General features: G+C 47.7%; 2 protein-coding genes across 2 annotated transcripts; one reads left to right on the top strand and one right to left on the bottom strand.

Annotated features, from left to right (window-relative positions):
• The first annotated feature begins 381 nt into the window (after nucleotides 1–381).
• Nucleotides 382–1,100, top strand: Hspb9 (heat shock protein family B (small) member 9). The gene has a single exon (XM_034508100.3). It carries the CDS (start codon nucleotides 417–419, stop codon nucleotides 948–950), a length of 534 nt encoding a protein of 177 aa, XP_034363991.1. The 5' UTR covers nucleotides 382–416; the 3' UTR covers nucleotides 951–1,100.
• Nucleotides 1,101–1,781: 681 nt separating this feature from the next.
• On the bottom strand, nucleotides 1,782–24,302 carry Rab5c (RAB5C, member RAS oncogene family). The gene is made up of 6 exons (XM_034506930.2): nucleotides 24,164–24,302; nucleotides 6,406–6,658; nucleotides 4,943–5,094; nucleotides 4,353–4,475; nucleotides 3,295–3,388; nucleotides 1,782–2,676 (listed from the first exon to the last, which is right to left on the bottom strand). The coding sequence occupies exons 2-6, from the start codon at nucleotides 6,569–6,571 to the stop codon at nucleotides 2,561–2,563; spliced, it is 651 nt and encodes a 216-aa protein (XP_034362821.1). The 5' UTR covers nucleotides 6,572–6,658; nucleotides 24,164–24,302; the 3' UTR covers nucleotides 1,782–2,560.
• Nucleotides 24,303–24,573: the final 271 nt, after the last annotated feature.

Genomic DNA, 24,573 nt, shown 5'->3' with positions numbered 1-24,573 from the left:
GGAGAGATAGTTCTTCCTGGAAGATCAGGAAGGACCCCTCTTTTGGCTCAATCCAGGGAACAAATTTCCTTGCTCCAGGCTCAATTCTTAAGAGGGCAGGTAGGGCAGGGTAGGGCAGAGCAAGCCAGACCTCTTCAACCCCGTTGCTCAATCCCATCAGGGATGGAGTTTTAATCCCGCACATTCAGGTGATCCAGTTCCTTCACAGCCTCCTTCCCTCTGATGTAAGAGGACCCGGGGAGAAGCAGGTCCTGGACAAAAGCAGCACCGCTTGCAAGGAAGACAGAGCCCAATTGAGCGTTTGCCCCTCTGGATGGGAGGGGTGGGCGGGTTCTTCCTCTTCGCACCCGCCCTGGATGGGGGTGGGGGGAGGGTTGGGGAGCCCTCGCGCCGTCAGGCAGCAGTTGCACTCTCGGATGCAGCGGGTAGGGAGCAGTTTCTCCACCGGGCAGCGCGAACCCGCGGAAAACCGGGTGGCTTCCCGATGTCCCAGCGTGGCCCTTGCTGAACGAAATCAAGCGGCCACACTACCAGTGAGGCTGCTCAAGGATGAGCTGGCTGCGGCGCAGGGCAACAGCTGTGAGGAACCAAGTTTCCAGATGAAGGTGGATGCCCAAGGTTTCGCTCCGGAGGACTTGGTGGTGCGGATAGATGGACAAAACCTGACGGTGACCGGCCAGCGGCAACACGAGTCGAATGACCCGGCCAGGGGCCGCTACCGCATGGAGCAGAGTGTGCACCGTCAAATGCAGCTCCCGTCGACCTTAGATACAGCAGCCATGACTTGCAGCCTGACCCCCTCTGGCCATCTGTGGCTCAGGGGACAAAACAAGTGCCTACCTCCCGCTGAAACTCAAACTAGCCAGTCCCTGAGACTCAGGAGAGGAGGCCCTAAGGGCTCCAAACAAACCTACCCTAACAACGGAAATGGAAGTGTGAAGAAGCCTTAAAGTACCGCAGCGTTCTTCCTGAGGGCGAAGAGCTGGAAACAAGTGACTACCTACCCCTGAAACCCGAACAGGCCAGGCCCTAAGACTCAGGAGGGGAAGCCCTAGGCGCTCCAACCTACCCTAATGTATTAAACCGAGACGTGCAACAGCTTTGAAGTCCCTCTGCGTTTTCTTGAAGGAGAAGGGTTGGAGCTGTAGGGAGTGGGGTGACCAAGGGAGGCATCTCAAGGTGGTAGTAAGTACACCAGTAACCAAGTTTCTGGCCCCGGGAGAAACTGGAGGTGTGTATGGATTTAGTCGACAGCAACAGCTCCAGCAGGGAGCAGCAAAGAGCTGGGATAGCCTAGCTGTTGCCAGTGTTCAGAATCAGCAGATGGTCCTAAACCAGGATGGACAGTGTTGAACCTGGCATGGGGGTGTCAGGAAGGGCAGAGGCAGTGATGGACTGTAGCACTGGCCTTACAACCAGTCCTCAGCGTTCCTCATCAGGGACAAAAATATGGGTCTGAGTCCTATAATGCAGTCCTATCAAAATTCCTCACAGGTCACTTCAGATACCAACAATCTTCAAAATACAGGTTGTAGATCCTTTAATGTAAACTGTGGGGAGGCAGGTGTCAGCCCCAGGTCAGTCCTATCCTCCTCCACCATCAGAATTGCCAACAGCAGGGCCTCTGTCTTTTGGTTACCATGACCACCAGCATCCTCTCACACACAGGGAGTAGAGCCATTTAATCAGATTGGATGATTCATTTTAAATTAACTTCAGGAAAAATAGAGAGGATATGTATGGCCTGATAAACTGCCAGAGAAAGACGAGGAAGACAAGTGTGAGGTCGATCGATCGGCTGACTATATTGACAAGATACTGATTGGTTACATGTTGAAGAAAACATACAATACAAAATACAGAAAAAGTTGGTTCCATCCCTCCCACTCCCCCCTTACCCACCCACCCCCAAATACTCATCATCGTGATTTGGTCAGAACAGGGCTCAGAGCCAGAGGTCAGAGTGACCAAGGGTGGAGGGTCCTGGGCCATAGGTATGCGGCTGTCAGGAAGGATGCCTAAGTAATGCTGCAGCTTCTCTCCCAGCTGGGAGTCAGATGGGGAGGGGCTGCAGCCTGATTGACAGCCAGCTGAGGAAAGAGCTGCCTGTCCCTTCCCCAGCCCAGGGCCTGCCCACTGCCCCAGCCTAAGACTGCTCCCAACAAGGTAAGATGTGGGTGCTCTTGCTGAATCCGCTCTCCAGCAAGAAGGAAAGAAAGGGTAACTGCTCCAAGCCCTGTCCCCACAGATGAGGAGCACAGGAGCATGGCTACTACCAGCATAGGGCAAGTGGGGGAGCAGTAGAAAGGGAACTGGGAAGAGCAGAAGATCATATATATTAAAAAAGTGACTTAAGACTTAAAATTGAATTAGTATTTGTACAGAAAGGTGCAGGTGGAATAACTCCCTCCGGCCTAGGATCAAAGTTATGCGGAGAATTCATGATGGACCCTTCCCCTGCCCCCAGTGGTGGCCCGAGTTGTTAAGTGCGATTGGTTAGAGTAGATTCCAGTCAGGCCGTTCTGGTGGAGGAGTGGGGGCAATGGCAGGTAAGGGGGCCTCAGTTGCTGCAGCACTGGCTCCGGCTGGCTGGGTTGCTCTCCTGCAGATCCACACCTCTGTTCCGGCCTGGAGCACCAGCTGCATTCTGGGGCTCATTCTTAGGAAGCTTCTTAGCTGTTTGGGAGAGAAGGGGAAATGTATCTTGGGGTCACCCTAATTCTCTCCCCTAATCAGTGACATCCAGAATACTGGAGGGCTTGTGTGCCAGGTATACTGTGTGTCTCTAGAAGCTGAAGCAGAGAACTTGCCCAAAACCAGAGTGACAATCGGCATTGCCAGGATTTGAACAACAGAAGGATTCCTGAGGCAAATGAGCTAAAGTCCCATGGGGGCAGAGAAGGCAATGGAAGGCTCTGATGTGGGCAGGGAATCTAACACTCAGACTGGTCCAGGCATTAGAAACTTCTGCATCTGGGAGTCAGCCAATCTTATCAGTTTATTTTATTTAATTTTTTTTTAAATTTGTTTTATGTATATGAGCACACTGACATACCAGAAGATGGCATTGGATCCAATTATAGACGGTTGTGAGCCACCATGTGGTTGCTGGGAATTGAACTCATGACTTCCGGAAGAGCAGCCAGTGATCTTAACTGCTGAGCCATCTCTCCAGCCCAATTTTATCAGTTTAATGGTGGAAATTATATTAGGGAAGATAACCTACAGACCCACTAGAGACTAGCACACAGGGTTCTACTCTGCTCAGGGGAAGGGCAGGGAGAGGCAATTTACCTATTGCCATGAAAATTTCATTCACATTCATTGCAGTCTTCGCGGACGTCTCCATGAACAGCAAACTGTTGTCATCTGCGTAGGCTTGTGCTTCCTGATTCAGGCATGTGAGGAAGAGGGTGGGAGGGGAACGTTGGCAGATGGCAAGGACTAAGACCCAGGAAAAAATCTTCCCTGGTCTCTGCCCTTATAAATTAAGAGACTAACTGGGCAAATGCAGGGGTTTCAGGCTTAGTGCTCCCCTGTTCTGGGTATCCCCAAAACACCAGCGTCATCTACCCTCCACTCACATGCTACACCTCTCAGTTCACAAATATTGGTAGATTCTTATTCAATAGCTTCCCTAGGTCCTCTCTGTCTACTTGCTAGGCAAAAACTCCTTCTGGAGAGATATCCTGCACATATACTTGCACATCTGGACAAAAGCATAAAAACATGTGGATGCCACCTGCAGCACTGTTTCTAGTCCTCAGTCAGGAGGCCATCAAGTTAGGAACTGGCAAAAGATGAACTGCAGAGCAGGGTGTGGAGGCTCATGATTGTAACCCCAGGAGAAACAAGAGGTTCAGGAGTTCAAGGCCAGCAGCCTGGGCTACATACTACATGAGATATTTCCTGCTCCCCACCCCTACAAACATATGACACTGGAACAGACAGTATATGTGGTACACACCATATTCCCACCCACAACGTAAAGAAAAATATGTACATTTTTAGAAAAACCCAAACCTGGGAATTCTGGATAAGAGAGGCAGAGTTTCTAGGATTAAAGAGACTGAACTCATTCTCTATGCCTTGTTGGAGTATTTAAAGTTTACTACATGCATGCATGCACTGTTTAAAAAGTACTGCTTCAGTCCATTTGGCTTACAAAGCAAACGTGCATTACCTATGCACTCACCTCCCCCAACATAAACCAAATCCTTTATGCCTGTGCTTGAGTCCTGAGAGGTCAGCAGATAAGAGCTGCCACTGCCTGCTACCTTCCAGGCCCAGGCAGCCTGTGGAGGCCTCCCTCACTGCATCACTTCACCCTTCCCCAAGGTCTGTCACCTTACCTGAAACTCCACGGCTCTCTTGCTGGCCAGATCTGCTTTGTTACCCGCTAGTGCAATAACGATGTTGGGGCTGGCCTGCCTCTGTAACTCCTTCACCCAATTCTTAGCCCGTGCAAATGTATCCTGAGGAGACAGGATCAGAATGTCAAAGGGACAGAGGAAACATTCTACTCAGGATTACTCAGCTGCAAATGCAAACTGGCACAGCCATAGGCTTCTGAAACATCACCCCTAAAGATGCTCAAGACAGTGCTCCAGTCAACAGGAAATCTGCCCATGTACCACACCAGAACAGAAGGCTGAGTGGTTTGAAATGAGCTTTGTTTGTTTGTTTGTTTAAGATTTATTTCATCTAGGTGAGTACACTGTAGCTATCTTCAGACACTCCAGAAAAGGGCATCAGATCCCATTACAGATGGTTGTGAGCCACCAAGTGGTTGCTGGGAATTGAATTCAGGACCTCTGGAAAAACAGTCAGTGCTCTTAACTGCTGAGCCATCTCTCCATCCCCCAAAACGAGGTTTTTTATAACCCAGTTCTTGGGGATTTACAGAAATAAAGGGCAAAGAAAAAAGAAGGAAAGTCTTTACTGTGTTGGTGATGTCATAGACCACAATGGCTGCTTGGGCCCCTCGATAGTACATCGGGGCCAGGCTGTGATATCGCTCTTGCCCAGCTGTGTCCCAGATCTCAAACTTGACCGTTGTATCATCTAAGCAGACAGTCTGTGTGAGGAAAGCCGCTGCAAGAGAAAAGGCGGTGTCATTAAGCAAGGAAGAACTGGAAACCACCCTGACTTATTCTCTGTTGTTGCTTCTGGCATGTAGGAGCCTGTCTACACAGGACAGGTGGGGCTTGTGCTCCTGTGTGTTGTCTGGGAAGTGCCTGCACTTGAGCCATTTCAGAGAGCCACCCTGCAAAGCACAGCAGGGGCCAGATAAGGGAGGCATGGGGAACCTTGATGCCAAGCCTGAAAAGGTAAGCCCTCATTCCCCCAGCCTTACTTCCACTGCCCTTCACAGAGCCATTTCAGTTCAGGGGTGACTGTGACCTTCAGTTTCTGGAAGGCATTCTCTCTGGGAAATATACACTGTCACACTGCCAGGCTGTGGCTGGGTGGCTGGCTTCCCAACCACCCCTGCCACCTCCAGGCACTCCAGCTAGCCACCATCCCCTGTGACCCAGAATCATTCCTACAGGGCCAGCCTGTAGTCTGAATACAGTTGCCACCTGAGGCAGGAATACTGCTGCCTAGAAATCTCCTACCAACCAAGACAGCAGAGAAGGAAGACCAAGTCCAAGGGTGGCCCTGGTCTCTTGAGGTTCACATTGACTATGAATGTGAGAGGCTGAGGCAAACATGCTTTGAAGGAGAATGCTGGAGCTGGGACAGACAGGTAAACAGGTAGGGTTCCCCATACCCTGGATCCAGCAGAGGATTATGACAGTTCTGTGGGAAGCTGTCTCTTTGTTGCCACTCCCCTCCTCCCCAGCCCACTGAGGAACCTGGGCTGCCAACTCACTTCCCCCTCTCTGCTCCTGACAGAGCTGAGGAGGCAGTGAGAAGACTGCTGACATGGCCCATTCTGTTTCCAGCTGCCTGGAAATCTCCTACCAACCAAGAGAGCAGAGAAGAAGGATGACTCAAGTCCAAGGGTGGCCCTGGCTCCTTGAGGTTCACATTGACTACGGATGTGAGACACTGAGTCCAGACCCTATTCACATCCTAAATGCTGACCAATGGGGAATCAAAGATACCCTCTGGGCTCCAGAAAGAACAAAGGTCAGCAACAGAGGACAGGACACACATACTGCCCTGTAGGGAAAAAAAAGGCCTCACATCCACACAAATAATAAAGAGGCCACGCAAGAGCAGCAAGCCAGTTTTCAATCTCTAGGTAATTCTTAGCACTCTTGCTTTTTGGAATAAAGCATGAAGACTGACTGCTGGATTCAACTCCAGGGCCCTTTTGACAGAAAGGTGTTCCCAAACAGATGCAGCTTCTGCATGCGCAGCTTCTCCAGATGCCTCGGCCTCCCTGTGCTCACTCACCTCCAATCGTGCTCTCCTGGTACTCATGGAACTGCCCCTTGACAAAGCGGAGGACCAGGCTGGATTTGCCCACTGCAGATTCGCCCAAGAGGACTAGCTTAAACTGACAGATCTTGTTGCCAGCAGCTGGTCCATTGGGCCGTGCCGCACCTCCTCGACCCGCCATGGTGCGCTGCTCTGTAGTAGTACCAGTGAGACTGGGGTGGGGCCGGTGCTATGCAAAGAGGCACTTAGTGGGAAGGGAGGCCTCTGACTGCAGGGAGAAATCAGAAGTAGGGAATTAGAATGAGACTGTCAGAGGTACCATCCCTGATGACCTGCGTAACTGCTCTTGCCCCTAAACTTCCAGCCCTTTCCACAGGGTTGAACAGGAAGTCTTCACTGGACTGAACTACATTCTCCCCTGCAGAGTAATACCAAGCAAAGTGGCTTCCTATTAGGCTCATGGGTCCTGAGCAAAAACTCTGACTTCCCGCTCTCAAAAACATGAATTCACTTACAAAATCCAGGAGAAGAATGAATACCAGCATGAGTCAATAGGCTCACTGGGTTCCACCTTCTCCCCTCCAAAAAAAGGCCCAGGAAGACAACTAGGACTTAGGTCATCAAACGGTTAGAATGTTGTCTAATGCTTACAGCCTACTCTGCACAGGAGCAGTGTGTGGGGAGGTGTGTGAAGGCACAACAGGTCCTGGCAACCAGCTCCTCAGATAAGGTACTTATGAGCACTCTGAGACCAAGGCCTGGCCAGTTCCAGTTATCAGAATGTCCAGGCTTGTACCACACAGTAGAACGACTGACTTTCTTGGCTCTCTGAGGCTGGACTGTGTGTACCAGAATCAAAGCAATGCTCCCTTTTCTTCCTCAGCTTCTTTCCCCAGTCTTCTTATTTTGAATTGGACCTAAAGTTTCACACACATTGAAAAACAAACCGCACAGAAAACCAAACATGCTCTGAGACCGGAGCTCTGCCACCAGTCTCTGCTGCCAGCTCTCCCTTTTAAAAAGAGACCTAGCTTCTACTCTTACTGGCAGAGGCAGGGGTAATACAAAGACAGCTTAGGGGGAGGGCAGGGGTGGAGGCAAACATGACACTGAGACCTGCACCCTTGGCAGCTGGTGGTCCAGCCCTGAGTTTACCACTCAGCTTCAGAAACTCAAACTTTTTGGAAGCTTCCAAACTGTATAGAAGGATGAGAAGCCTCTAGTAGACATATACCAAAAGATAGCAGAACACATATATGGAGAGTTGACCTGCCCCCAAACAGGAGGAGTGTATCCCCTACAGTCCAGGGACAGGAGCATGATGGACAGAGGCCTGTGGGAAGCTCTGTGCCCCTCCAAGAAGCTGACAGCAAAGAGCCTGCTTTGTTCGGCCTCAAATCCTTTTGCACATCCAGAATCTCCCAGCAACTCATTTAAAAAGTGAGCTTCAGGAAGAATGATTCATTAACCAGGAGCAACAGTTTCCTTTCTGGGCAGCACCAAAGGAAAAGAGCTTTGAAATGGGGGCCACCTCTTCCCCAAAAGTACAAGGAAGGAAGTCGGGGGAGGGGGCAACCTTCAATATGATCACTAACCAGAAATGTCATTTTAGACATGCCATAGGTAAGATGCCTTCTCATTTATCCTAGATAGGAAAGACAAGACCCCGTGCAGTTTCACTGGGAGAGCTTCCTCACAATGCCCATGCATGTTCTAGGAACTCAGAGTGCTTACCTCAGGAAATCATCTGAAAGACAGAGCTAGCACTCAGAGAACTGCACTAGTATCTCTTTTGAGCTTTAACATAACCTTCCATTTTTATAGATATAACTTGACATTATTAAGTGCCTGGGTCAAGGCCATTCAGTATACAAGGGACAGAGCCAGGATGCAACTTGGGTTCCTACCCACAAACTCATTTGTTATCAAGCTGTTCTCCCTGCTGGGGAAGAACAATGAGGGCCATGCCCACCCTTGGTGTTTGGTTTTGAGTGGCTACAGCAGTTCCGCTGGCTCAGCAAGGTCTGGATCTGGCAAAAGTGACCCTGATACACAATGGAATTTACAAGTTGGTGATTACCCCGAGTGCACATGACACAGGGCAGAGACTTCAGCTCAAGCACAAGGGAAGTATGAAGACGTGGGGCAAGGGAATAGACAAGCAAAACCCTGGCTGTAAGGAACCACAGCAGTTGTAGGAGAGAGACAACTACTGGCATGGGCAGCAACCTTCCCTCACCTACAAGCCGAGATCAACAGAGGCAGCCAAGTGTCATCCCTACCAAACCCACAGCCCTGTATGCCTGCCCAGACAGAATGTGATCTGCTTCTTCTCATTATTATTTCTTTTTTTTTTTTTAAGCTAAAAGGGAGAAAATGAGCTCTCATCAACAATTCTCAGCCTAACCTATATGTTGAAGTCATCTGTGCGGCTGGCCGGGAGTGCTCATCCAGGCTCAGAACAGAGCCAGCCAACTATCTACAAGTACCACTGAAATACAAACAGGGCTAGCTAGCATGAAGCAAACGAAGCACAGCTTGGGGTGCCGTGAGTGTGACTGTCTTACCCCACTCCTGGGTTCCCTCACACAAGCCACTTACGATAGGTCAGAGTAGGACAAGTAGTGATGGAGCACGTCAGGGTTAATGCCAGTGTCTGCCCAGAGTGCAGCACCTTCTCCACAGACTGGTAAGCAGGCCCTGGCTTTGCTAGTACTCTGAACAAGTTCTACCCAGCTAGCCTAAACTGGCTGCTGAAAGGTCCTTCCTTATCCCTGGCCCTGCCTCCAGAAACCCCTGAGCAGGTGCTCACTTTTTATGGTCTGCTGCCTCAAGGCTTTCCTGGCCCCAAGAAGGGATCACATGAGCAGAAGTGTCTGACCTTTTCAGCCAATAAAGCACTAAGCAAGACAATTTTTGTCATGAAGTAATTCAGCGATAAGAGCATGTCTGAAACAGGTGAAGGCCACACCCAGGTTCCCAGGAATGCTTACACCTTCTTCTTTTTCTTCTTCTTCTTCTTTTTTTTTTTGGTTTTTCTAGACAGGGTTTCTCTGTGTAGCCCTGGCTGTCCTGAAACTCACTCTGTAGACCAGGCCGGCCTCGAACTCAGAAATCCGCCTGCTTCTGCCTCCCAAGTGTTGGGATAGGCTTACACCTTCTACTCCCAAGGCTAGAAAACCAGAAGATATACTCCTGATGGGTGGTAAAAGTGAATTAATTCATGTACTGAGCTGTCCCGCCTCCTGGTATGAGTGTGTGTGGCATATGTGTGGTGTATGCATGTATGTGTGTGTAGCCCGTGTGTGTAACATATGTATATGTATACGTGGTCTATGTGGATGTAGTATATGTATATGTATGTGCGCTATATGTGTATGTATGTGTAACAGGCTATTTTCAGGATAAAAACTCAAGACTCAAAATATATTTATAATATCTAGGCCAAATAGTTAATAATTTAAAATAACCCATTTATAATAATCTACATTCTGCCACATGCCTGGTTACCTCTACTCAAGTACCAAATATCTCTCTTCCTCACATCTTCTCTGGTGACTCTTCCCATGCCAGGCTCTAGCCCAGAATTCTTTCTGCCTACTGGATGCCCCACCTTCTAGTCTCTTTCCTATAGGCCACAGGCTTTTTAATTGACAGATAATGCATCCATATAACACAGAAGATATTCTCTCTACATGTGCATATGTTATATGTATATGTGCATGTATTGTGTGTGTATGTGGTATATGTATGTACGGTGTATGGATATGTATGTTATGTGTGTGTGTGGTCTATATATGTGTATGCATGGTATATGTGTATGGGTGTATGTATGTGTTGTATGTGTGTATATATAGGCATATTTTTGTGAACTGTGTAAAGGTTACCCTTGTGTTGTTCAAACGCTGACTTCTCTGTTCTCATATCTTGTTTCAGTCCAGACACTACACTGTAATGCTTAGGTCCAGAATCTGCCTCAAGTTTGTGTAAACAATTCTTACAATTTATTCTCTGCCTTGTCAATAAATGCCGATCACCCAACAGTTGGGCAAAAGAGATAATAAGGTAGAAACTCCCACAAGCCAAGGGAAGAGAGAGGGAAGAAAGAGTTTTGGGAGAGAAGGAAGGGGTCTGAGAAGACACTTATTGGAAGAAACATCTAAAGCAGAGAGAACTAGAACTTTTTTTTTTTTTTTTTTTGGTTTTTTGAGACAGGGTTTCTCTGTGTAGCCCTGGATGTCCTGGCACTCACTTTGTAGACCAGGCTGGCCTCCAACTCAGAAATCCGCCTGCCTCTGCCTCCCAAGGGCTGGGATTAAAGGCGTGCGCCACCACTGCCCGGCTAACAATATTAAACTGCAAGTATTAACTGACATCATGGCTGGTGGGTAGCCAGATTTGCACAGGAGTTATTATAAATCAATACTGCCCAGCTATTGAAATACAGCTTGAAATAAATCTTGGTTTCTCTGTATGGTTTTTTGAAGACTAGCAAAGGTAAAGAAATACAGTTGCCAAATTAATTCGCTATTAACATTTATATTAAGTTAATTAATTTTACAAGTGTGTATATGTGTATGCATGTGTGGTGTACATATATGTGTGCAAGGAATCTTCCCTCCTGAACTAGTAGCAAATATTTTCCATATTTTAAATCAAGTAGCAGAATAATTTTAAGTTGTTTAGAGTCAAAAATCAAATCCTTAAAAGCCAGTCACTATCAAAGTTGCCTGTAGGAGATAGGATGAGTTAACAATCTTTTCCCCTGAATGTTTGGCAACGGTGGAACTTCAGGCCCACGACAAAGGATTCCCTCAAGACCCACTTCCCAACTCTCCAGTAAGAATCCTGGTTCATTTACAGACCACCAAGAGTGAGCGCCAGCCCCAACTTCATGCCTTTCATGGAAAGGGGAGCATAAGGACTTGTGGACACCCTATTTAGTATGTCTTGTTCCAATAACACACACAAATGGGAAGAAACCCAGACCAATGTCATCCCTCCTCATTCCCTGTGAGAAATGTTCATGCTTCTTTTCTCTACTCCATACCCTGACTTCACACTGCTGTCCTTCCTGGTAAAAGGCCTAGCAATTCCAGCTGGTGGGTGTCTCTGGTGCTTCCTGTTTGCTTTAGAGACTTCCTCTAGCTGCAAGTGAGCACAGCCTGAATAGGGAGCAGATTAGAGAAACCAGACTGTAGGCCAGAGGATGGGTGGAGATACAGTCACTTAAGGTTAGCTGCTGGGAAGGGGTGGGGGCAGGACTAAGAACTAAGTGGCTCTGCCCAGCATTCTAGGGAGGTGGTCTAGCCAGAGACTTGAGCAGAAGAAGAAGGCAGAGCCACCTCCTGAAACTTACTAGTTTAAGATAATGGTGCACTGGCCTGAGCAGGAGAAGTCATTAGGTTCAAAGGCTAAGTGGCTGGTATCAAAAGGAGCCAAAGGACTGATATAGAGGACTCAGGGCACTGAGGTGATGACTGACCCAGTCTCAAGAAAGACCTTTCTTCCTAGGCAAACTACTGCTAAGACACACTGGAGCCCAGGGCAGCCTGGCAGGACTGCAGAGCTAGAGGCAACAGCAGCAACCTGGAGTCTCCTATCCCCTCCCCTGACCTCAGCAAAATCAGGTTAGGGTTCAGAGAGGGGTACTAGGGCGAGCTTTGGTCAGCTGGTTAGTTCTGTGACCTTGGCCAAGTTATACAAAAGTGGTCATTCTCAGATTCAGTTCCTTATCTACAAAATGTATTATTCAATGTTAATTGCACTGAGTAACTGTAAAGGTTAAGTAAATACAGAGTATCCAACATAGAATTAAGAGGAAGGTAAGGTCCCAAATGGCATGCTTATTAAACTACAGGCTAGTTACTTAATTAACTCCGACTCCTTGGTTGGCAGAGCTTAAAGGGCCATACAGACCTAATCCTAACTATGTCAATTACAGAGGTAAGGTGTGGTGACCTGCCCAGGGACACACAGCAAGGTGTGATGGCAAAGCCAAAACCCATGTAATTTAGGACTGTAACTTAGGAAAGGCTTCCCTATCAGAGGTGAAAGAAAAACCAAAATTATCAACATAGTCACATCTACTAAGGATAACAAAAGTAAAGAGCTGGTTTTCTTTTTCCTTCCACTTTGTTTTGTTTTGTTTTTCTTCCAAGACAGGGTTTCTCTGTGTAGCCCTGGCTGTCCTGGAGCTCACTCTTTAGACCAGGCTGGCCTTGAACTCAGAGATCCATTTGCCTCCGCCTCCAGAGTGCTGGGATTAAAGGCTTGCGCCAAGACTGCCCGGTAGGAGTTGGTTTTCAATGTTTTTTTTTTTTTTTTTCCAATTTATTTATTTATTTATTTATTTATCACAGATGTATGTACCATTACACATACATTACACATGTAGGTCAGAGAACAATTTTTAGGAGTGGGCTCTGGGGACTGAACTCAGGCCATCAGACTTGGTAACAACATGTTGAGCCATCTCCACAGGCCCTAAATATGCTTCAACAAAACAATGGCTTTTAGCAGGGAAACACTTTTTAAAATTAGTTAAAATTTTAGCTAGTCGTAAATTTAACTAAGCACATGAACATCTTTGTAGCTGAAAGTTACAAGTTAATAAACAAAATACTTATGGTATGGAATTTGCATAAAACAATAAAAAACTAAATATAGAAATGGGTGTGGTGACAGACACCACTAAGCCTTGCACTTAGAGGGCAGAGATGGGAGGACCCCTATGAATTTGAGACCTGCCTCATCTACATAGCCAGTTCCAGGACTACATATTGAAACCTTAACAAAATATATACAGAACCAATTACCTCTCTTATGTATAAGTCATTTTTACCTTTCTCTAGTAAGACTCAGAACAATATGACAAAAAAAGATGTTGCCTAAATTGGAAAACCATCAAGAAAACAAAGATACCCAAATGTTAATAAGGGACAGGATAAGCTTTTGTATAAAAATATGATTTGTTCAATGTATGCTAAACTTATGCTTATTGCTTAGCCTTAACTATGGGCTAAAGAACTGTGAAACTGTTTAAATATTCTGGAAAGCAGGAAGCCAGCATGTTTTTAATGAGCAGAAAGAGGTTACAGTGGAGTGATACTCTGTAATCCTACCACCTAAGGCTATCTGAAAAAGGGGGAAAGTTTGGGGGTCAGGAAAGGAGAACTGGATAGGATGGTAGGACTTTGGTACTACCGTGCTCACAGCCATGTCTCTTCAGCAGAGCAAAAGCTTTGGCCCTGGAGCCAGGCACTCTAAAGTCCAGGCTCAGCTCTGGGAAGGACTTCAATAGAAAGCCATTAAGCACCTGATTTAGGAGAGGAGATGCAGGAAATAAAGGGGCTTCCTTACACAGATACAGTAGATGACCTGGAACCATGTGAGCAGCCTAGAGGTATGCTCAGAGTCACCTAGGCTCCCTGCTACTAGGACAGACAGAACCCCTACTTGCCTCAGACCACTCATGTCCCTTGCCTGAGATTAGTCTCAATGCATTCCCCATTCTAGAAAAGACCACAGTGTAGCCTCATGAAATCCCTAAGAGCGAGCGCCAACTCTGCGAACACACAAAAAGGGGTTTAAATTCTGGAAACATCACTGTACAATAGCCAAGCTGAACATTTTTCCAGAAGCCACAAAAGAGTATGGTGAACTTCCGAATCCCTTTCCCTCATGTGCTGGGTAGTACTGAGGACAGATGTCAAGACAAATTAGACTGTAGCCATCTCTTAGGAGACAGACCCCAGCTTCTAGAGTCCTGTCCTTGAAGACCCACAGGGTAGAAGAAAGCCAACTCCGGCAAGTTGTCTAATGCCTCTACACACGTAAACATATGGGTAGGCACATGAGCGCACAGACACACACACACAAATACACACAAATATATATAATTTAAAAATAATAGAAGAAATTCTTCCCTGACTGTCAAGCTGCTTTCTCAGCTCTCCACCACAGATGGGTCTCCAGAGGCCATAGGGGGAAGCACAGTCAGTGCTAACTTTCAGGCAAAGATGGACACCTCCAGTGACGCTTCCTCTCTTCAGCCAATCGGCATGCCTCAGCCCACATCTGCTGTTCTGGCGTGGAGCACAGGATGGCAGGTAAGACAGATGTGAGATTCCCATTAGTCCACAACCCTCTTACTACTTACTCTGTATCAAATTCTAGCTTGGTTTAGGGATTTGGGATTTTTGGTTGATTTTGAATGTTTTCATTTTTTTAGAGACAGAGTTTTACTAACCTGGAGCTTGGAATCCTCCTGGCTCAACCTCCCAAGAACTAGGATCCCAGGTGTGTACCACCACGCTGGTTTCCTGTGTCTGTTTGGTTTGTGCAGTTATAAACTTACTAGGCTGTTACTAACTGGAATCTCATCAATGCAGGGCTTGTCTCCCTCTCAGTCTCAGGAGGAGCTCTACAGAGGCCAGGAGTGTGAGCCAAGACAGCTGCCACTTCTGCTGCCCCGGACCCAGCAGGACTCCAAGAACCTCTGCTCAAGTCAGGATCATCTGCAGCACCTGTTCTCTCAGGCACTCACTCCAACTGACACTTCTCACAAACCCTTCCTGTCTCCACAAACAAGGGACAGAAGAAAACCAGCTTAAATCACTGCCCTCTTTGTTTCCCCCTTAGCTCCCAGGCAGCAAGAAGAGGTGCTAAGGGGAGAGCAGGGGTGCCAGACAGCAGTAAGCCAAATTCCTCCTGCCCAGACAGCACATACACACTGTATTTAGAAGCTACCCAGCTAACAAGAACAAGGTAAAAAGTTCTCAAGGTAAGATCCAAGGGACGTCGGGCAGTGGTGGCGCACGCCTTTAATCCCAGCACTTGGGAGGCAGTGGCAGGCGGATTTCTGAGTTCAAGGCCAGCCTGGTCTACAGAGTGAGTCCAGGACAGCCAGGACTACACAGAGAAACCCTGTCTTGAAAAAAAAAAAAAAAGATCCAAGGGACAATGGCTCTCAAAGTCAGACAAACTTTCTTTCCTAAAACCTATGATGGTGTCAGCTGAAGACAGGGCCCAATCAGACAATAAATGGGTACAAACTCGTTTCAATAAATTAGCCACACTTCTGCTTCTAGAGCCCCACATTCTACAAAGACTACTGCAGGTGACAACAGGAGGTTTGAGGCCTTGGGAACGTGAAAATTGAGAATGAGAAGACAAGTGGACCCAGGGCACTGTCACAGGTAACAGATCACATTACAGAACTCCCAAAGGCTGGACTGTAGTTTTCCTGTGATTTATGCTTGAGCCTGCTATGAGGTCATAAACATGGTGAGCATGCGATACAGGCCAGGCTGCCTAAGTGTGGCAAGTAGATGGGACTACCAAGAGCTCACACTGACAGCCATCTTCCAGCTGACTTGACCCCACTGTAAGAGCACTCCTGCTAGCCAGGGGAGGCCCAATAGATCTCCTGACAGAACTCTCAGGTCCTGGAGTGACCCACAGCTAAATCACTTCTTCCCCTTCTTGACAGGCTCTGCAATAGAAGCAAGGGAATGAGGTCTTCAAGATGCCTTTCATCTCTTTGTTTTTTATTTAACTTAATGAAGCAGTCAGGTGCGTAGTGAAGTTAAGTCAGACTAATAGCAAGTCATACGGCCATTACTTTTGTTAGTCTCCTGCTGTGACCCTGAAGGTATCTTGAACCTGTGAGAGAGAGAGAGAGAGAGAGAGAGGGAGAGAGAGAGAGAGAGAGAGCGCATGCAGAGAGGAGAGAGGAGAGAAGAGAGAGAGAGAGAGTGAGCACTCTCATCCAGTGCTGCTAGAAGGAGGATGAAGAAGAAAAAACACCCCTAGAAACACTCAGCAACCCAAGTGGGCCAGGACAAGCCCCACCCTCAAAGCCCCGGAAAGCAAGTGGAGCCTCAACCCATCACCCCCACCCCTGTGCCCAGATACCCTTCACCTCAGCTTCCCAGGACCTCATCCTCCAATGCCCCTTATTTGAAAGAGGAAGCCTTTCACTTGTTTCCTGGAATGAGGGCTGCTTTCCTAGAAGACTAATGATGTTCTGTCATCAGCCCTAACTTTGACTTCTCTGAAGAGGTGTCTTGATGCCACTGACTGAATGAACTATCACTATCCAATAAATCCTCCCCCACTAAAACCTATCACAACCCCTTCAAGAACAACAAAAAAGGGTGACTCTTCTTTGAGAAGCCCATACCTGTACTCTGGGGTGTGTTTTAATTCTCATTCTTTTTTGTTTTTTGGTTTTTTTTTTTTTGTTTGTTTGTTTGTTTTTGTTGTTTGTTTGTTTTTGTTTTTCAAGACAGGGTTTCTCTGTATAGCCTTGGCTGTCCTGGAACTCACTCGGTAGACCAGGCTGGACTCGAACTCAGAAATTCGCCTGCCTCTGCCTCCCAAGTGCTGGGATTAAAGGCCTGCGCCACCACTGCCCGGCTTAATCCTCATTCTTAAGTCTATATTAAAATACTTTAACAAATCCTGACTCTGCTTCATTAAGTTTGAAAAAAAAATTAAAGGTAAGGAAAGTCCTATAACATGAGGCATCTTGAAGCCCTCATTCCCTTGCTTCCATTGCAGTGCCTCTCAGGAAGGGAAAGAAGTGCTTCAGCTTGGCTCAGCTGGGGGGTGGGTAGGGTGGAGGGTGGGAGAGAAGAGGGCAGATGATGACAAAACCAGAGTTGAGTTCCTTTAAAAATCAGGCTGCAACTGTTAAGAGGTTTGCAAACTGGCATCATTTATGGCCACAGAGTCAGAGAGCAATGTGATGACTAGGAGAACATCTAGGGTGAGGGAGGCCTCGGACAGCTTCCTCAAGCCTGGGATGCTTCTGACAGAGCCACCTGAAAAGGACACACACAGACCTACGAATAGAGGCAAAGGGCTGGCTCAGGGCTTAAGTTACATATTTTGAGAGGGTGACTGCCCAACAGAAGGATTTAAACTAGTCAATGATTCAGGATCACAGCTCCAAGTGAGAGTCTGCCTTGAGCCTGCCTAGAGCCACAAAGGCCACAGCACAAGCCTTCCCAAAGGAGAGGTCTGTTTGTGAATGGCAGTAAAAAAAACTCGTGACTAGACCACCTGGGATTTCACATGGACTCTCAGCCCAAAGTCCAGAAAGGTTTAACTGAAGAACTCAATACCCAACCCAGACAATGAGTACAGCTAGCACCTCTCCACACTCTGAGCGTAAACTCTAGAGTAGATACCAAATGTGGCCACTGCTTAGCATGGGTGCAGCATCAGGCAGATGGGGACCATGAACTGGTGAACAGAGGACAGCGACCTGCTGCCAGGACCAGGTGCTAGGACTGGAGGGTTCTCACCATGTGCTTACTCTGCCGCCTCACCCAGATATGGGGAGCATCAACCGCCACCACAAGGGACCACCTGAATTCATGCTGGTAACTCCAGATCAGGGCACTGGAGAGAAAATGTTGTTAAACAGGCCTTGGACGGGCAGCTGATTCCAGGGCCTGGGCAGGAAATACACAAAGAGCATTTTGTGCCAAAAAGTAAGGGAATGCTCAAAAAACAGAATCAGAAAACTTTACAATGACAGTAGGTCAAAGGGAGCTAAAAGAGCAGCCTGTGGTCAAAGATTAAACAGTGTGAGGAAGAACCACAGATTACACACTAAAGTGTAAAGTTAGGTATCTGCAAGCCAATGTCGACAGGTGAATAATTGGCTAAATAAATGAGAATAAGCAGATCTCTTGCATCAAGCACGTTAATGACTCATGTTGCCACTCCACCCTCCAAGAGGAGGTCCTGACCGTCATCTTCAGTGTGGGCTACACATGACATTCTTCCAAAGAGAACAAATGTGGTCAGGCTGCCAGTGACAGTGGTAGATCACACTGATTATGTGGGCCTTCCTACAATGGGATGCAAATGGTACTTTTTAAATCTTCCCATTAACCTATACCACCCCTAATCCCAGTCTACTGTAAAATGTCTGGCATCACACAAAGTATCTGGCTGGTGACCTCAAGATCATCAAGGTAACTGAAAACAAGTACAGTCTGTGAAGCTACCCAACCTAGAGTAGTCTGAGATGTGACAGCAGCAAAGACAGGACAATCAGGTGTTATCTACAGAAATGTGGGTGGAACACAGACTTTCATGCACGAACACTGATGTAACATGCTACCAACAGGGGAGCAGGGCCTGGGGCTTGTGCAGAAACTCTACTGTACTATCCTCAGAATTTCTCTACGACTCTACAACTCTTCTGAAAAGTTCACTAAAGAGAGAGAGAGAGTGGGGCAGGGGCTCAGGCTGAGACAAGATGAGATCTTGCAGATGAGTTAACGAACCTGAAAGGGAGCAGGGAGAAGAGGGGCTGCATGTGAGAGAGCACACCCAAAGTGGCAGCTAAGACTAGAGCAGGGATGTAAAGGCCACAGCAGGAGGCGCTGAGGGGCTGTCCTCACCACTGCTTTCTGTTTTCTTTTGGTGAAAATAGAACCAGAGCCTTGTACTGAACTCTAACTCCAGAAAGGCTAGTGCTTAAGACAATGTCACCCTGTGCACATACACAAAACTAGCACCCACTGACCAAAGTCAAATTCACTTGTGCTGCCTGGGTGGGTACTGCCTCATCACAGGCAACTGCAGAAAGTACATAATATTCTGTTTTGCTATAAGATTTACCCACTCTGTAGAACCAGAAGGGGTGGGGGCACTCTGTAGCCAGCCAGAGACATGTCCACCTTCTGCTACTAAAAACTTCACAGGTAATTGAGATTTGAAGAGCTCTACCGTCTGGAAATTTGTTTGTACCCTGCCTGACCTGCATTATCCGTCTGGTATCAACTACTCTTACTTACCTATATGTTCTGGTATCCAAGTGTGAGGCGCTAAAGAGAGGGCTCAGGCTGACAATGACCTGGGGCTAGGTTCAGATCCCAGCTTTAACTAGGGAGCACGTTAAGGAGGCCAGCAGGCAGGTATTTTAGGGTAGCTTTCCATGTCCCTGCTTTTCCTTCAGCAGGGCAATGAGGGGCCTACAACATGACCATATCTGTGGCCTGAGGTGCTCACCTATCTGAGATAGAACAAGCAGGGAGCCAGCACTGAGAAGCAAGCTCACCGAGAGAGAAAGAAAGGAGGCTGAGCTAATGAAAAGCCTCACCAAGAAAGTGATTTGCAAGACAAGTCTCAAAGGAAGATGGGGGAAGTCATTTCCAGGCAGGTGAGGTAGACACAAATATTCTAGACAAAAGGAACAGTACACACTTAGCCTAGTAGGAGAGGCTATACTGCATAATGGAAGGACCACAGGCTCCCGTCCTGTCTCTCACTGCAGGATTCCTAACTGTGACATGGGCCTTCCTCCAGTGGTGTAGGGATGAAATGAGTAAGCTCAGAGCTCAGAAGAATGGCCGGTACAAGTCAGCAAAGCTCAGTAAGCTGAGCTTTCGCCAGTGTAGTGGCACCCACCTTTAATCCCAGCACTTGGAAGGCAGAGACAGGTAGATCTCTGAGTTCAAGGTCAGCCTGGTCTACAGAGAGAGTTCCAGGGTAACTAGGGAAAGTTGAACTTGAACTGGTATCACTAACCCTGTGTATAGGAGATGTGATAGTTTGAAAACCAATCTTTTATATGTATGCTCTCAATACAGAGAACACTTTAAAGGATTATTCCAAGGTTCTTTGTTTTGTTTGAGATAGCCTCAGCCTATGTTTTATGTCTGGAGACAGGGTCTCACTAAGTTATTCTGGCTAGTCTCAAACATGCTATGCAATAAAGGCAGGCCTTAAACTCAGGATTCTCTTGCCTCAGTCTCCCAAATTGCTAGGATTCCACAGGGCTCTTAGGGACATTTTAGTCTATAAAATCTGCCTGAAACAAATGTGGCCATGCAGATCAGTAACACTGTGCTTATCTCCAAGGAGAATTCAAAAAAAAAAAAAAAGGGACAATACCAGAAATGATAGTGCATGCCTTAAGTGCATCCTTGGAGGCAGAGGCAGGTGGAGTTCTATGAGTTCAAGGCCAGTCTGGTCTACACAGTGAGTTCCAGGATAGCTAGAGCTAAGTAGAAAAAAATCTGCTTCAAAAATAAAGAAATAACACGACTCCCAATGGGACAATCATAGTGACTGCCTAGCAGTTTCTTATAGTTTGTCTGTCTGCCTGCCTGTCTGTCTGTCTGTCTGTCTGTCTCTCACCATGGTCTCACTATGGCCCAGGCTGGCCTTGAATTCACTGAGATCCTCCTGCCTCTGCCTCCCAAGTGCTAGGATTAAAGCCATGAGCACCATGCCCAGCACTCCTTCTGTAAAAATAACTACAACCTGTATCAATTCTGCTCAGTAACTGTGAAATGAGGAAACACAGGAAATCATCCAAACACTGGCCGGTATAGCAGATTTTGACAGTAAAACTGATTAGAATTGTCGAGATGAATTATAATAAACCTTCACAACCTCACCTGCCTAACAGAGGCCACTCTAGCCATGGCACTGGACTGACTCCTTCACCTTTTGTTTCTAACTCTGCAAGTGATCTAGCATTCCCATTTTATACAAAAAACAGGTTCAGTGAGCCTAAGTCACCCAAATGGTAAGCAAGAAACTGAGGATGGGACTTCAAGTCTCTAAGTCTAAGCTTCTAATGCCTTCTACCTACACTGTCCTTCTGATTGTTGAGCAACGGTTACAAAAAGAATCAGTCTCCTGTAATCCAGGCTGGCCTCCAACTTTCTATGTAGCCAAGGATGACTCTGAATTCTGATCCTCTGGCCTCTATCTCCAAGGTGCTAGAACCACAGATGTGCCTACACACCTGGTTTGTACAGTGCAGAAAGATGAGATTCATGCATGTTAAGCAAGCACTCACCAACTGAGCTATATCCTCAGTTCTGGGCTGGTGAGATGACTCAGCTAGTGAAAGTACTTGCTACCAAGTCTGAAGACCTGAGTTCTATCTCAGGTCCCACCTGGCAGAAGTAGAGAACTGACTTTCAAATTGTGTTCTCTCTTCTACATGTGTACAGTGGCACATGCATATACACACACCCAGACAGAAAATAAATGACTACATGTAGGTTCTTTTTAAGGAATGCTTGGTTAGTGGAGCTCTATTTGAATTTGTGAGTTTGAAGCTGAGCATGGTGATGGACATCTTTAATCCTAGTGCTTGGCAGGCAAAGACAAGTGGACATACCTCTACGGGTTCCAGAGCAGCCTGGTCTACAAAGGCAGTTCCAGGCCAGCCAGGGCTACAGTTAGACACTGTCTCAAAATCAGCAGGTAGTAGCAAAGGGAAATCAGAAGGCACAGCCTTTCAACCCTGCCCAGGGGACCTCTCTGTCTGTCACTTTTACTTTCGTTTTCTAGCCATCTTGAGTTAAGTTCTGGAGAAATTAATGGCACACAGACATTAGCAAACTCTTAAGCCCTGAAGAGTATACGCTTGGGATTCTTAACTGTCATGGAGTCCACAGCAAAGAAAGAGGGTAGAATGTTGGGAAAGAGAGGGAAGCAAAAGCAAACGCTAGAGTTGGAAGGCTAAGAGTCTGTTCACTCTTCCTGCAAGCTCCTTCACTTAACAAGCACAGCAGACTAGGAGGAGAGCCTGCTTTTAGAAAAGATAAGGTTACATTTGAACCCAGGCTCCAAACACTGGGTTTGACCACTTCTAACTGTATGGTCTTAGGGAAAAATCATCTCTAAGGCAGGGATACCACCATCAATACAAATACCACCATCTCCAGGACACCTGTGAGGAATATGCATGGGAAGAACTCAGGGGCTTTATATCTTATAAACACTAGCTCTTCCATTCCTCCTGGAGTAAACAGGCAGAAAGGCCAATGAGGTGTGAGAAGCAAGAGAGGAGGTGAAGAGCAGCCTTAGAGGAGGGACTTCCTCTCATGAGTGCCCTCCCTACCCCAGCAGAGCTGCAACAGCCTTCTGCTGGGCCTCTACAATTTCTGAAAGCCAAAAACAGCTGCAGAATCATGCAGAACTCTAGTGCCTCCTGTCTTGCAGGGAGTTTCTCCACAAAACAGTGTTTTAGAGTCAGAGCTGGGAAAAGGATATCCAGACAAATGCCAGAAATGCCCATTAGAAGGTTCGATTGCCTCAGCTAGGACCCCAGGAATCACCATCCACTCCTTGGAAGGTAAGTCTGGCAGAAACCAATCCCTGTAAGCAGGCAGGGTTCACTAGCCTCTCCCTCAGAGGCACATGTTGAACAGATCAGAGAAACTAGGCTAGCTGAGGGAGTCTCTAAGCCCACACAGTGTGTGTGTGTGTGTGTGTGTGTGTGTGTGTGATCTACCTGTTGACACTAATAAGGGGTTTGTTGTTACCCAATAAGAAGTAAAATAAATGCATCACAGAATTAGCTTAAAATGTTATTCTGACTGGACACCAGCAACTGTCCAGAAATAGATCAGAAGGATCTCAAAGCAAAATGTTTAGCTTTTGTGTAGTAAGAAGCATCTTAAGGTGATCAGAGATGCCCAAGGACTGAATGGCTTTCCCACTCTTACTCCACTGCAAGACAGCAAAGGCCAGCTGTGGCCTCAGAATCAGGATACTCCGCAGGAAGGCAGTCTCTGACCTGTACTTTGACCACATAACAAGAGAACCTTCCAGCTTGGTCAGAGATACCAGTCATTTCACACACTTAAGTCCCAAGGAAAACACAAGGATCCTGTGGCAATACAGTGGGGAAACCGGCACTTTCTGGCACATATACACAATTCCTTTACCGACAAAAACTAAACCTGCCACTGTGATGTGGACTAGCTGCTCTGTAATAAAGTCCAAGCCAAGAGGGGAGTGGAGACTCTGGTGAGGAATGGACCTGTTGCTGGAGTGTATCATGTTGTGTTTTTCAGGGTGGTTAAGAGATGGTCCCTCAATTTCACACTACTCATATTTGGTCTGGTCTCCTCCCTATAGATAAGCAGACAGCAGTCTCTCTAAGGAAACCACTCACATGCTCTGGAAGGCCAGGGCTGAGCCTGAAGCAGGGGGAAGGAGGAGGGGAGACAGGAGATAATGAATGGGCAGATCCTCCCTGATCTGTGATCTGTCGCTAGAATTGAGCAAAGCTCAGCTAAATTCTTTAGAGGTAGGAAGACGACACACACTGAGAGAACTTAAGACAGGGCTGGGGGCATAACTACAGCACAAGGAGAAGGCTGCCGACTCCTTTCTGAGTGACCCAGAATTCACACTCTGCTGAGGTCCTGGTAGACTCAAGAGGAAGTGAGGAACTATAGGAGCAGAAACACACTTCTGTACGTGTAGAACATTCTCATTCAGACACCCCCCAGCCCCGCACATCCTAAAGGAAATCGAGATAAAAAATTCTTTCAGGGCTGCAGGGGACAACTGGTTTTTTTCGGTTGGGATTTAGGGGCTGGGGGAGGGGGACACAGGAAAGGAAAACCAGGAGCGACAGCACTCTCCGTCACCCCTAAAAGAAAAGAGAGACAGGTTCCTTCACACCTGGTAAAGACTCTTTGATTCTGAAAGCTGAGGGGGTGGGGAGCGGAACTTAAGAGTCCCTCTCTCCCACAAGTGGACTGGACAGGCCAGAGGAGAGCCTCAAAAGATTCCCAAAGGCTCCCGAAAGACAGGTTAGCGAAGGAAAGAGAAGCTCCCCCTTTGGCCCGACGCCCTGGTGAGCCCCTGAGAGGGGGCTACGGGTCGGGGGAGGGGTCAGTGTCCCCCTAAGCTAAGGTTGGGCAGAAGGAAAGGGTACCCCAGGGAGGCTTCCATACAGGTGAGACACTGGCCCTGGGACAGGCACACTCACCGCGGCTCCGGGGCAGCAGCGTTACTTGGGCCAGGGCTCCCACAGACTCCGCTCCTCTCCCCCCGCCCCGGCGGTGTCCCAGGCTCCGGCCTCCACTTCCGCCTTTCAGCCGCTCCGGATCCGGATCTTCAGCTCTGCCCCGCCTCTCTATAGTCCCAGGTGACTGACAGAAAGGACAGACCAATGGGAGACACTCTCATCCTACCCACAGTCAACGCGGGAAAGGAGGGAGAGTGCGCGCGAGGGATGGCGGGAGTTGTAGTTCTCAGCACAGGGAGGAGCCGAGGGCTGCCTGGCACTTGGGTTTTGGGTGGAACCCGCTGCCGGTGGGGCGGAGCCGGACCTGGCCTGCTTATCGCGTCAGTGCGTGCCACTTCCAGGTGCCGCGAGGGAAGGCGTGTGGCTGAGCT

This window comes from Arvicanthis niloticus, chromosome 6, assembly GCF_011762505.2.
Source record: "Arvicanthis niloticus isolate mArvNil1 chromosome 6, mArvNil1.pat.X, whole genome shotgun sequence".
Lineage (NCBI taxonomy): Eukaryota > Metazoa > Chordata > Mammalia > Rodentia > Muridae > Arvicanthis > Arvicanthis niloticus.
The sequence above is the reverse complement of the archived record's forward strand: the minus strand, read 5'-3'. Positions and strand labels throughout refer to the sequence as shown.